The sequence below is a fragment of the Lampetra planeri genome, chromosome 17, assembly GCF_965212315.1.
Source record: "Lampetra planeri chromosome 17, kcLamPlan1.2.h2, whole genome shotgun sequence".
Classification (NCBI taxonomy): Eukaryota; Metazoa; Chordata; class Hyperoartia; order Petromyzontiformes; family Petromyzontidae; genus Lampetra; species Lampetra planeri.
The window spans coordinates 9102126-9115492 of record NC_136123.1 but is presented as its reverse complement, the minus strand read 5'-3'; the positions used below and the strand labels follow the sequence as shown (position 1 = coordinate 9115492).

The 13367-nt window shown below is 46.4% G+C and overlaps 1 protein-coding gene across 13 annotated transcripts in view; it reads right to left on the bottom strand.

Moving 5' to 3' along the window:
- LOC144723345 (chromodomain-helicase-DNA-binding protein 9-like) overlaps positions 1-13367 on the bottom strand; it is a 172703-nt gene that overhangs the window by 109389 nt on the left and 49947 nt on the right. For 10 of the 13 annotated variants that reach the window (XM_078602060.1, XM_078602069.1, XM_078602068.1 and 7 more), the window contains 2 exons: positions 7445-7627; positions 3434-3696 (listed from right to left, as the gene is read on the bottom strand). In XM_078602060.1, the coding sequence (XP_078458186.1) occupies positions 3434-3696; positions 7445-7627 (446 nt within the window). Of the gene's footprint in view, positions 1-3433; positions 3697-7444; positions 7628-8844; positions 9539-13367 lie in introns of those variants that run through there. The other 3 variants (XM_078602070.1, XM_078602066.1, XM_078602065.1) reach the window with 3 other exon arrangements.

The window sequence follows — 13367 nt, the reverse complement described above, 5'->3', positions numbered from 1 at the left end:
AATGACTTTTTAATCTAGAAGCAAAAGTTGGTGGTGTCTCTAGGTGCTTTGTCAATGTCTCAGAGGTACTAATCAGAACTTGCCAACAACCACTGCATTCCCACTCGAGTGTCAGGACCACCCCCACATAGCGGTAGTCTAAATTGGCGATGGTGCTAGGGGTGGGGGTATGGTGCTGCTGACGTCACCGTAGCCTTGGCTATGGATGTTTGGTACGGACTGGGAGTAATGCCACGACTGAGACGTGGCTTTTTGCAGGTGAGGAGGCACTGCCGACCCTAAATGCGTTTTGTGCTTTTCTTCCAGGTATGGGGTTAGTTTAAAAACATTCCATGGGAATGTGTTACTTTTACCAATGGCTCGAGGCTGCCAATGAATATGAGCGATGACCATCATTCATTTGAGAAAGGAAACAATGACCCCCCCCGCCACCCCGTATTATATTCCTGTCATGTTTTTCTGTCATGTTTTGGGATGGTAAACTTTGAAACTTTCCCGCTTTGGAGATTGGCCCCTGGAAGATGATAGCATAAAACTACTTCTGAGATCAGAATTATATTCAGAATCTTTAATTTTAGATTGGAGCAATCTGATGAGATGTGAAGCTCTTTTTTCACAGATGTCCCAGCAGGTCCCTCTCAACGGCATCTGCAATCGAGGTGTAGCACTTTGTCAAATGCTCTGGATGGTCATTAGCGATGGAAATATGCCAACTTAAGTAAACACCAAATTAAACATTGCGTTTTTGTGAAGTCATCGGTGACCAGGTTGAGGCGATCAACTCGCTATATTTGAGAACTCGGTTTAGTTATGAAGTGGTTGAAACCTGGACAATAACTCAACAGTGACAGGCTCCGAAGCCACCCAGCCACTGCAATACACTACCTTAATCTAAGACAACCCAAATTCAAAAAGGCTCACGGATATGAATGTGATAAAACCGTGTGGACCCTGCCACTCTCACCTGCTCCTGCCACTCTCTATAACACGTGGTTACAATTCGCATTGTCCGTGGCACTCAAGTTGGGCCCCTTGCTGGCCTGACTGTTGTGAGACCGTGCCAATCACGCAAACTCCGGTCGCCGTCGCAGTGGCTTTTGGTTAACCATCGAACAAAGAAGGTCACTGCACTGTGCACTTTCAGATACGTTTCTGGAGCCGTCTGGAACGTTCTTCCTTCCGATATTAGAAAGCCACCGGAGTTATGCACTTTTAAATCTAGATTGAAAACGAATTTCTTTATAACTGCTTTTTGTGTTTAGTTTGTTGTCCATCCGCTGCACGTCCGATTAGCACGACTGGCTACATACGGTGCGAAAAAAGTTGAACAAACATACATGCAAGTTGAAAGCGAGAGGCGGTTTCCATGCAGTGTCTGATCCGTGAGTAGATCGCACACAAATCCATCGCAGATAAATCAAGCCCTGATTACAGGACTCTAGTCTTTTCTAACTTGAAGCTCTTTTTTTTCTGGAACAATTAAACCAGTTGATATCAGTTTAAATACTTTGAGCTATGTAGACATGTGCTTACGATTTAACAGAAAAGGCCTAGTTTAGTATACTGACCTGTGGGTGAGTATGCCGAACTTATGTGAAACCCCAGGAAGCCTGTGTAGCTTCCACAAATAAAGTTAATCACTGCCACAGTGCAGCACGAGTTAACACCACTGTACTGCAGGTATCATTGGTGTTGTAAAGACCTTCATAGTACCTGTTTTAAAGTCACTGACCACCATCAGCATGTGTTTCTTTCCACACTTTCAAAAATGTAATGCTTTTAAATTAATATTTCTAAAAACTGAATCTTCATGCTGTATCCTGAATTATTTTGAACAAAATCCCTGTTGTGATTACGGAATTCAGCAATGCATTTGAAAATATTGGAATAAAAAAATGTTGTATTCAAACACGGAAACGACAAGGCAAGTGTTTTAAGTGGCAATTCCAAGGCTAGCACTTGAGCTGAGGAGGAAGAGACAGAGGTCATTAAAGACTTAAGACTTTGTCTTTCCTTTGGCTGCATGTGGAGAATGAAACTGGGCGAAGACACGCCTTACACCGGGCAGTACCGCTTTCCAATTCAAAGAACCACGAGGTCACACGAAAAAGGCACAGCAACCTACACACAGCTGTTCCACTCCTTCCTTCTCATCGTCAAGGGTGTAGCAGGCGCCAATTCATTGCACAGGCTCTCGGCACCAAGGTCTAAAAGACTACTGACACTTGGGTGTGAAAATGTGAAGAACTTGCAGCTAAAGCAGCATTCATTCTAATATGAAATATAACAGCCATACAGCAGAAGGTAAATTGTAATATTCATAATTTGGGGAAACGATTGGCCGATTTCTTAAGAGTACATTCTCATGAACATTTTAAACGGCTTTAAAAGAGAGACCCACTGAAAGAGGGGGCCCCTGGTTAGTTTGATCAAAGATGCCTGGCTATTTTCCAGTGTGAAAACTTGCCACCATCCCTTAGGGTCAATAATCTTTCGAGGGCCCACTGTACTGGCCTGCTGCACGAATACACGGGTAGCACTTGCCATGCAAAAATTGGTTAGATCGCGTAAATACAAATTTGTCGTTAAACCTTCCACCGCCCGACACAGCCAATTAAAAAGGGTTGTTACGTAAACAAAACGTCCCAATTATTTGCTAGTTCAGCACACCGGTGTGTTGGAGAGTAAAACCCACAATATTTACAATTCGGGTACGACGTTTCGCCGGTAATTAAAACCAGCCTCATCAGGCGACAGCCAGAATTTGCCAATGCCGCTGCAAAAGCTTGCCATGCCTCTGCTGGCAGGGAAACGCAATGGCTGCTGAACTCGCTGGACACTTGCTTCGCATTGTTCTACAGCCTCATTACGGTAACACTCGTAAATCCCCTTTACTTATGCAGGAGGGCCTCACCGAATCCCAAGACTCTCTCTCGGGCACCACCTGCCTTCTCTATAGCGTTACATGATCAGCGGTTTTGTGACCATAATTGTACATACAGAGACTCCCTGCCTTATAAACGAGTTAGGTTCCAGAGGTCTGTTGGTAAGTCGATTTGTTCGTAAGTCCAGGACTACTGTCGATTCTAGCCGTGTTGTATGACATGCACACTAAACACGGGGAATGGCTTTAAAAGTTGTACAATCTCCTGCAGATGCCACTGGTTCTTCACGTTCTGCAGATGAGAATGCGACCACCTCCATCTATTGCGCGGCGGTTGAACTTACGACTCTTGGTCCGAACAGGCAACTGGACATATGGACAGGTTTGTTGGATTCTCTGAAAGTTCGTAAGTACAGGAGTGCTAGTACGTTGAACTTCTTTTCCCGCCGTACGTAGCCAACCTTGCTAATTGGACGTGCATTGCTCTCGGTTCACAAACAAGGCCCCCCCACCCCCCACCCCGGTCGCGATCCACATCACTCGACTCACCCGGATTTCTTGCTGCTCTTGAGCTTCGTGGACGCCGGCGAGTGGCCCTTGCCCTTGCCATCCTTGTCCTTGGGCTTGGAAGACTTCTTCTTCGCCCTCTTCTTGACGGTGCCATCGCCGCCCCTGGTGCCGCCTCCAGTCGGAGTGGACGTGGGCGCCGATGGCCCCACCACGCGGGGGATGTTCTGCTCTCCCCGCGCCCTGGCACGCGCAACTGCCTCCGCTACGATGCGGTTCGCCTTCTCCTGCTTGCGCTCCTGCTCCTGCGTGTGCCGTTAATCAAAGGGGGGGGGGGGGGGGTTGTTTTTGCGGGGAGCGGAGAGGGGGGAGATGGGGAGCAGACGGAACGCGCATCAGCGGAGCCGTCTGCCTTTTCTTGCTCGTGTCCGCGCGAGTGGTGCGATGTGTGTGAGGGGGTCTGGGGGTTCAAGAGGGGGAGAAGAGGTGGTTTTATGGCATGCAGCGAGAATAAGAGGGCAAAAAGAAGATGCACTGAGGGTCAAATTTAAGTGGTGTTTATAGAATCTGCGTTGGCAGTGGTGTACAAGTAAAACAAAATGTAGATTGCTAGGCAAAGCGGTAACTAAATCTTGTTATATCTGATGCTGCATGCTCAAATAAGCCTTAAGTAAAGGTCGTTTACATTGAAGAATCTCAGGCAGTGGTAAAAATGTGGAAAAAACTTGCTGAGAATATTAAAAACAATGTGGCTAATGACTATTGTAATTAAACGTGACTATCCACAGGACAACCACTGTTCACCTCTACCCATTAGGGATAAGATGAACATATCGAAGGGGCGATGAAATCCATTTGATTGAACAATAGTTCTTTATGAAGTGAACACAGATACAGCTATGTAAATCAAGCAGTAAAAATTAAACTGCTGTAAGAATGATAGAGACGTCAATGGCGACTGATCTTGATCACTATGATAGTGGTGGCAATGATGACATTTAGACACGCATTAACTTGATTTATTATTATTCAAGTTAATGTGTTTATCTACTAAGGCAAAAGTGAGGTGGTACTTTATTCTATTGGTAGCCCTGGGTAAAAAAATAGCTTTTCCATTGAAGGGAAAAGACCCTCCAACAAAAAAACGACGACAATTATCACACGATATTCAGAAAAAAAGTTTTGCTGGGTGGATTCCTGTCAATCTGGCGCACAAGCACGCATGTGCAGTAGTGACGTCACCGCGCACATCTGCTTGATGTGGTCACCCGCAGGTTGAGGCAGGTGGGGGGGGATACTTGACGTCAAGCATCCCCCCCCACCAACCACCCGGAGGGGGATATAGCGAGGCAAGGGCGAGAGACAGAGGGAGGTGATTGAGAGAGTTTGAGGAGGGAGGAAGACAGGGGAGGAACAGATAGGAGGGGGGCGGGGAGAGAGTGAAAGGGTGTGAAATGGAGAGGAAAGAGAGAGAGCAAATGGCAAGAGGAGAGCGAGGGAAAGCGACAAGCAGTGGGAGAGAGGATGAGGGAGAGGCAAGAGAGATTGAGACAGGGAGAGATGGGAAATAGGAGAGCGAGAAACAGGGACAGAGATATGGGGAGGGAAGTGGGTGCGACACAGTGTGGAGGGAGGAGAGGACTATAGAGGGAATGAGAGGTAAAAGAGGGGAGAGAGGAATTTATAAACAGCTAGAAACGGAGACAAAGTGAGAAATCGAGATAAATTGGGATACACAGTACAAAGAAGGCAAGAGAAAGGCGAAGAGAGAGAGAGAGACAGGGCTCTATAAAACATTACAAGTTTTTTTGGCTGGCTGGATGGGCGGAATGGATGGACGGTCACGTTCTAAAGGATGTGCAGTTTCTACAATATAAAAAAACAAACAATGATTTAACCAAGGCACTACTGTTTCTAATCAAATGCACCCAGAACATAAATCAAACCACACTACGCGATTATACCACAGGTGCAAGCATGCATGCATGTACACGTATGCAAACGCATGGCACATTCACGTGCTGCAGATACACGCAAGCCCTGCACTACATTATGCAAATACAGACACACAAGAGCCCTGCAACATTTCAGGGCCAGCACCTGGAACCCGTCTGACGGGGCAGAAATTCCCGCCCTACACGGAAGGGGTTACCCAGCAGAGAACACTGCACACTGCAAAAGGCAGGCCCACTGCGGAGGCTACCATGTGTGTTTGCTCACTGCGCACGTGTGCGAGTGGGGAGCGGTAGTGTGGCAGTTTAACACGTAGGCTTTCGAGACCAATATCATCCATAATAAGAGTTTTTTTGGGTTAGATCGCGTAAATAACGACACGTTTATATATTTATGCGATATAACCCAAAAAAAACCTCTTATGGTAGTGTGGCAGTTTGCGCGCTGCACTCCAAGCCCGCGGACCCGAGTTCAGATACCGCTCACGGGACAACACCTGGGAAGATTATCTGAACCAGTCCTGGGCCTCCCCCTAGGTCGACTTAGCCCTAAATGAGTACCTGGTGCGTTATGTAAAAATATCAGCACTGGGGAGACAAAGGGGGCCGGGTATGGTGCTGGCCACTCACCCACCTTGTGTGCCATGCCGGCCTTCATAGGTGCTCGCTAAAAGCACTTGCCCCAACAGTTTATTAAGGCTATATGGGGGATCTTTGTCTTTGCTGTGCGTGCGACTCCGTTCACCACACAGACATAATTCCAGCCATGACGGTCAAGGTCTTCTGTATTCAATACCCAGTGTTTACCGAGAACAGTGAAAAAAGCATGCCGATGTTTAACTAAAACTTAAAGAGACCCCATTGAGAGCAGGTTTGCAGGCATATGCTCAAACGCCTTTTCATTAACACTGCCTAATAACATAAAAATATGGCTGCACAGTCCTGCAGTTAACAGTGCTCAAATCACAATTGGAAGGTTGTGAATTAAAATCCCTACCAGGTGTCGGCTCAGCATGTCAATCCTTCAGGCTGCATAACATTATTACCACTTTTATAAAGTTTACAGTGCTCCGCTTATGGATCAGGTAATTCCCACCATAGTAATATGGAATTCCAATTTTACTTGGGTGGGTGCTGACAGACATAAGTACCCGCACCATTGCTAGTGAGAGCAGGGAGAGGCTGTGACTTGATAATAGCCAAAATCTATAGCAGCCTGAACGTTTTAGGTGACGGCCACTTCTTTACAGCAGTTCTCCCTGAACTGCTCGAAACAAATTCGAGACTCTTCGGGGAAGAGTGGCTCCCAAGCTTAATTGGTGCTCGCCAATCATAACATTCATTTGATACCTGAAACCGATGCAAGAGCTAAATTTAAGTTAAGACTTCTATGGTTGGTGGTTGGATTCTGCCCAATATTTGGTCAAGAGCCATGCATGCTTACGGTTATATTTATATTTAGGGCCTTGGGCAGAATTAGGGTTAGCTCCTAGGTTAGGTTGTGCAAAAAGATTTTAAACCTTAGCAAGTGTTTACTCATAAAAGGAAGATGCAATCCAAAAAACAGATACAGACCTATCAAGTGTGTCCCAGGCTGCCTGACACAACTTTGAAGCTTCGCTAATGAGAAAACAAAAGACTTTAAAGTTACGGAAAAGAACGTCGATATCGCAATCAAGTGACATCACTGACGCCACAATAACGTCGCTACCGTCCTATGACAGAAATCCCCACGGTGATTTTAAAACACGCACACTAGGCAAGTACAGGTAGTCCTCAACTTACGATGGGGTCGTCGTAACGCATGGAGATGCGTTACCCTTCCATCAAAGTGTCCAGCCAAAGCCCACTTACTACTTTTCATTTCAGTTACTATTTAGTTAGGCTTTTAACCTGCAAATTTTAACCATCCTTATTCAGTTTTTTCTCAATGTCAATACAAATGAGCAACTCCCCACGCTTCTTTGCGCACATTTTAGCATTCAACCCATACATACTCCCTAAGAGCCATTTTTTTTTTCTGGAGCCACATCTTCCTCTAAATGGAAGGTCACAGCGACGTAGAGGGGAGAAAATGCGCACGCGCGAGCGGTGGACTGACCTGCGTCAGGAGGCGGTCGTCGGGACGGCGGTCCCGCGCGGCTCGGTCCTCGGTCCTCATGTCCGCGTCACGAGACTGGGCATCGTGCGCGCCGGGACCCGCGAGCTTCGTCTGCAGCGAGCCTGGCGGAGCGGTGCAGCCCGGCGCCGACAGGGGTCTCGGCGCGGCTGAAGGCAGCGACTGCTGCCGGGGGCAAAGCACAAGTGGACGTCAGTGACATGCGTCAAAAAAAAGAGATCCGGTGGCATGGCTCCGCGGGTTTTAGCTGCGCAAGTTGAATTCGGAGACGGCGAAATTGCCGTCCGGTTATTCAAGCGGCGATTTTTGGTCGTGTTAGAGAGATACAGCACTCAGGTGTTGTTGGGTTTGGATGTGGCTTACAGGTACCTGGGATGAAAACATTTTTCAAGTGTTGCAATTGTCTTAGCATGGTCACCAATAACTGTACGATAATAAAGCATGATAATGTTGGTTTCTCACTTGACAATCATTTGAATTGGATTGCCATGCAATGAACAATCGTTTGCAAGGCACAAAAAGGGCTGTATCTAGGGTTGCGAAAGAAGCCAATGAAGTGACTGCAGAAGTAATTTTCAGTGGGCGTTTGCTAGAAAATGATCCTGAACACGATTACGATATAGTTATTGGTAAAATTATATTAAAACAAAATTTAAAAACCAGTGTTATGGGCCCATTGGGCCACACCCTGCTAATGAGACTCAGTGAAGTTCAAACTGGCTTAGGGTTTGGCTTGTTTAAACTTAAACTACTAGAATACATTGACCCAGAAGGCCCATATGTTTGAAGCATCAATGGAATTTATTTTCTGAAATGAATGTGTCAGATATAATATACTGTCCATATTATCACTGAACATCTTCACACTGAGAGAAAAGTTGCATAAATTGGAAGTGAACAACTACAGAATAACTGCTTTGCTTGGTGTGAAATCAAAGAGCCTCTACTACCCAGTCCAGGTGAAATGTCTTTTGCTATGATTTTAACGAGGATATCTATGCCCTAAAGAATTGGGTACAGCTGCAATGCACTGCATTTGTGCAGTTATTAATGACTTGATGTGCATGAGAGCCTTTTTCTGTCATGGTAATCAGAAGTTTGAACCCAGGTGAGGGTGACATGGGCCAGTGGTAGCACGATCGCCGCTTCCCGCTAAAGTTCACGGTTCAAATCCAGAGGCAGCCCAGATGAATACCGTGGGTGTATTAACCGCAAGTATACGCGCCGTGTGCTTCACAAGGGGATGTTAAAGGCCTCATGCCGTCATTCGCAAGAGTAGGCCATTACGTGCCAGCGTTACGGTCCACAATTTTCCAAATTTGAAAAATCACCCGCAGATTATTCAATTGGGATTAGACATCATAGCAAACATCACCACGTACTGTAAAAACTTGGCAGGACCCTCCTGGAAAAGCTTCATGGGACTCGGTGAGGCTTTTCTGAGTAAACAAGCATAATAAAAGGCCCTCAGATGTGCTGGTCACCAATGACCTCGGTTCCTCTATTGCATGTGCAGGTGAACCAAGGAGCTGTAAAACTGTTAACAGTCCTGCTAGTGAAAAGGGACCCCCCCCCCCCCCATGTAAATATCTGGACCTTGCTCCTGGGTAGACGGCCGCCTGGATGGTACACGGAAAATGATGTGTAACGTCCACTCCCATTGTTTCTACTTAAATCTGCATTTCCCATTCAACGCCACCAACGCCCACTCAAAGTCTCGAAAGTCACACAGCATGTGCCGGCCACCAAGTACAGAGAGGGCACCCACAGCGTTGGGTGGCGCCGACGCAATGAACTCAACACGAGCATTGGACGCGTCTCGTCACAGCTTGCTCAGGGCATAACCGCCGAGTTTCTACAGACGCCGGAAAGCCTAAAATAGCAGCGCTAACGCGCAAAACCCACGGAGATAAAATTGCATCAACAAAATAGAATCAGAGGAGCGTACGCGGCGGCACACTGCATTGTTCACAAGAACGTACCTCTCTCATCCCCACTGTATGACGCACAGCCAAACAGTGTCTCTCCCTCTCCCCACCGTCTGTCCACTTTCACTGCACCATTCCAACCGAGGCCAATTATAATCCCTACTGTCTAGCGCATTGTTGTTTTTACCTTGCAGGTTTTCGAGCAAGATACAGAGGAACGCATGGAGGGGGGGGGGGTGGTCCTGCGGTAGCCGAAGCTGCACGCCTTTTCAAATTTGCTCGAGCCCAGAGGACTTGTGGTTGTGGATGCTAACACGCGTGCAGGACTGCCACACCCAGGGAATTTACAGATGCCATGCGTACAGTTTACCCTCGCCGACTGCTAGGCCTTCACAAATGCAAGGCACACTCAAGAGAGAGATCCTATACAAAGGTTTTTTTTCTCCATAAACACACGGAGAAAAGAAAAAATATGCGCGCACACACACAAGACAGGCAGGAGCTTGAAAATATTACTGTTTAAAAACAATTTGGCTGCAGATTACAAAAAACGACTCAACGAGCAACCATTAAATATTAACAAGCTGCTAACGACGTGTACAGTACTGAAAAGAAACGACGTGGAAGTCACAAAAGATCCATTTTGTTATTAATATAATCAACACTAGTACAGTACTGTAGTGTGTTCCTTTCTCATCCCATACAAACACAAAAGAAACACGTGTATAATAACCTTACCTTTGCCTTCCTCTCAAATAGGCAAAATGGAGCCAAGTAATTCCCATGAAACTCAAATTCTGCTTCGATTTACATGCTTGTGTAAACTACACGTGGAAGTCGTCGTCGTCGTCTGCGGCAGGAATTATCGCAGTCGAACCCCAGAGGGAGTGGAGGCGGTGAAGCCGGCACGACGAACGGCGGCCGTCCGACATGGGGCATTTCCCAGTTTATTACGATGTCAATAAAACGCGCCGCTTTCTGGATAATGCAGCCAGATTTTATATTCAGATGGTGAAGTCAGCGGATAACCAATACAACCTCTCTCTCCGCTGAATCGATACAAGTCACCGAGTCGCAGCGAGACCGGCGTAGGAGGATGATGATGGCCTCACTGCTACGAACATCGCAAACGAGGCTCCTCAAATCTCCTGCTACTGCAACGGCCAAGGGCACGTCAACAATACGCACATGCACATTAATGGGGGGGTTTTAGGATCGCACAACAAACTGCATTTTTTGTTACGTATACATAATTGTTTATGTAAAATAGGCGGCTGCAAAAAATGGCCCATTCCCTCGTGTAACCTAGGGCGCATTGCGGGATCTGCACGATGATTCGTGCTTATCCCGATTCAAATAAACGTCGATAACTCAACAAAACCTCTCATACTTAATCGGAACATGCATTGCGAAGACACTCAGTTTTGTTTGTAGTTAGTTCATCCGTGCAGTCCACAAGCACAGTGAAACTAACGCTTCCTTCCTGCATTCAGAGGACAACCGTACTGGCCATAGCTCACAGCAATAGGGGCATACCTCCCGGCCAGCAAGTAGCCTTTCACCCCAACTCCCACGGGGTGTTCTCAAATACACAGACCCAGAGTTTTCTGCCTGCCCTCCAGCACTCAGCCGAGCCTATAGCACGCGAGGACTCGGTTAAGAAGGGGTCATTGAACGTAAACGCAACTTATGGGACGGCGGTTTGGCAGCGGTGTAAAAGCAGAGGGGGGGGGGGGGAACGAACGCCTCGGCACCACTGTAAAAAACTAAACTCTGCCTCAATTTGTGCGTGTGACAAATGATTTTCAAATTCACGTAATGCTGTTTGTGAATGGTTCTATGAGACTCTGGAGTCACTAATGAACCAACCTGTCAACGGTTTATCAGTGCCAACCTTATTACAGACCAATTCAGACCTTATTGGTCACCCCGTGCCCTTATAAATCTTAAAAGTTCATCCTACAAAGTCCCATCACAAGGGAGAAATACAAACAATAAGACAAAAAAATACATAAAAATATGCCCGGATTGAAAAGGTTGCACGCCATATGGACCTGAAAAAACTCAATTCCCCTGTACAAGAAAATGGGTAAACCTTATGGGTTGACAGGTATGTATGGATTCTACATGCACCACAACGGCAGTGAGAGTCGAATTGCAAAAGCAATAAGGACATTAACTGTGTAATTTAAACACATTTTGAATGGGTGCAAATTATTATTTGTTCTACAGCAAAGTGTAATGCGAGGTGAAGATTATTTTTCGGAAATAATTCCTAAGAAAATAAAGGCCATACATCTGAAATATTACCCCACGACATAGTTTCAGTTACAAGGTGGCATCAATAACGCTGGTGGTGAGGCGCTTTTAGCCAATGAATGCGGGAAGTTAAGGAATCGTTGTTCTGTATGTCCCAGTGGCCTTCAAGTTTATGGAGTCCATCATGACAAAGTAAAGCCCAAGTGTTACAGTCACCATATCACAATGCTTTGTGATTTAAGAGTTGCACAAGTCCCTCCAAAAGGCAGGTTCAACGCCATGCATACACAACCATCAAATCCCCAACACACCCCCTCAGGAAGCCAGACACACATTTACATATACAAGAGGTTCAAAATCATCCCAACCAAGTGAGGAATGGAGTCGGTGGGGGACCATCACCAGATGCTGCGGATGTGTGTTAATCACCGCATATGCATCTCGGTGGCGAGATGTTAACCTCTCCTGGTGTGCAGGAGGTCGTGGGTTCGATCTCGATTCTGCCCGCCTGTATTTGTGTTCTCCCCGTGGTCACATGGATTTTTCTCCGGGTCCTCCCGTTTTTCCCTCCAAATTTAGAAATGTGTGTTTGGAGTATTTGGCTGCTTAGCATTTCCACGTGATAAGCCACTTCCTTGAGCTATCATTTGAGGCCAGGGTGCTTCTGTAAAAAAGCTACATTGCTCAGTGGGCCTTACAATGAGGGAAAAAAGTATTTGATCCCTTGCTGATTTTGCCCGTTTGCCCACTGACAAATAAATGATCAGTCTATAATTTTAATGGTAGGTTTATTTGAACAGTGAGAGACAGAATAACAACAACAAAAATCCAGAAAAACGCATGTCAAAAATGTTATAAATTGATTTGCATTTTAATGAGGGAATTCAGTATTTGACCCCCTCTCAAACAGAAAGATGTCTGGCTCCCAGGTGTCTTTTATACAGGTAAAGAGCTGAGATTAGGAGCACTCTTAAAGGGAGTGCTCCTAATCTCAGCTTGTTACCTGTGTAAAAGACACCTGTTCACAGAAGCAATCAATCAATCAGATTACAAACTCTCCACCGTGGCCAAGACCAAAGAGCTCTCCAAGGATGTCAGGGACATGATTGTAGACCTACACAAGGCTGGAATGGGCTACAAGACCATCACCAAGCAGCTTGGTGAGAAGGTGACAACAGTTAGTGCGATTATTCGCAAATGAAAGAAACACAAAAGAACTGTCAATCTCCCTCAGCCTGGGGCTCCATGCAAGATCTCACCTCGTGGAGTTGCAATGATCATGCGAACGGTGAGGAATCAGCCCAGAACTACACGGGAGGATCTTGTCAATGATCTCAAGGCAGCTGGGACCATAGTCACCAAGAAAACAGTTGGCAACACACTACGCCGTGAAGGACTGAAATCCTGCAGCGCCCGCAAGGTTCCCCTGCTCAAGAAAGCACATATACATGCCCGTCTGAAGTTTGCCAATGAACATCTGAATGATTCAGAGGACAACTGGGTGAAAGTGTTGTGGTCAGATGAGACCAAAATGGAGCTCTTGGGCATCAACTCAACTCGCCGTGTTTGGAGGAGGAGGAATGCTGCCTATGACCCCAAAAACACCATTCCCACCGTCAAACATGGAGGTGGAAACATTATGCTTTGGGGGTGTTTTTCTGTTAAGGGGACAGGACAACTTCACCGCATGAAAGGGACGATGGACGGGGCCATGTACC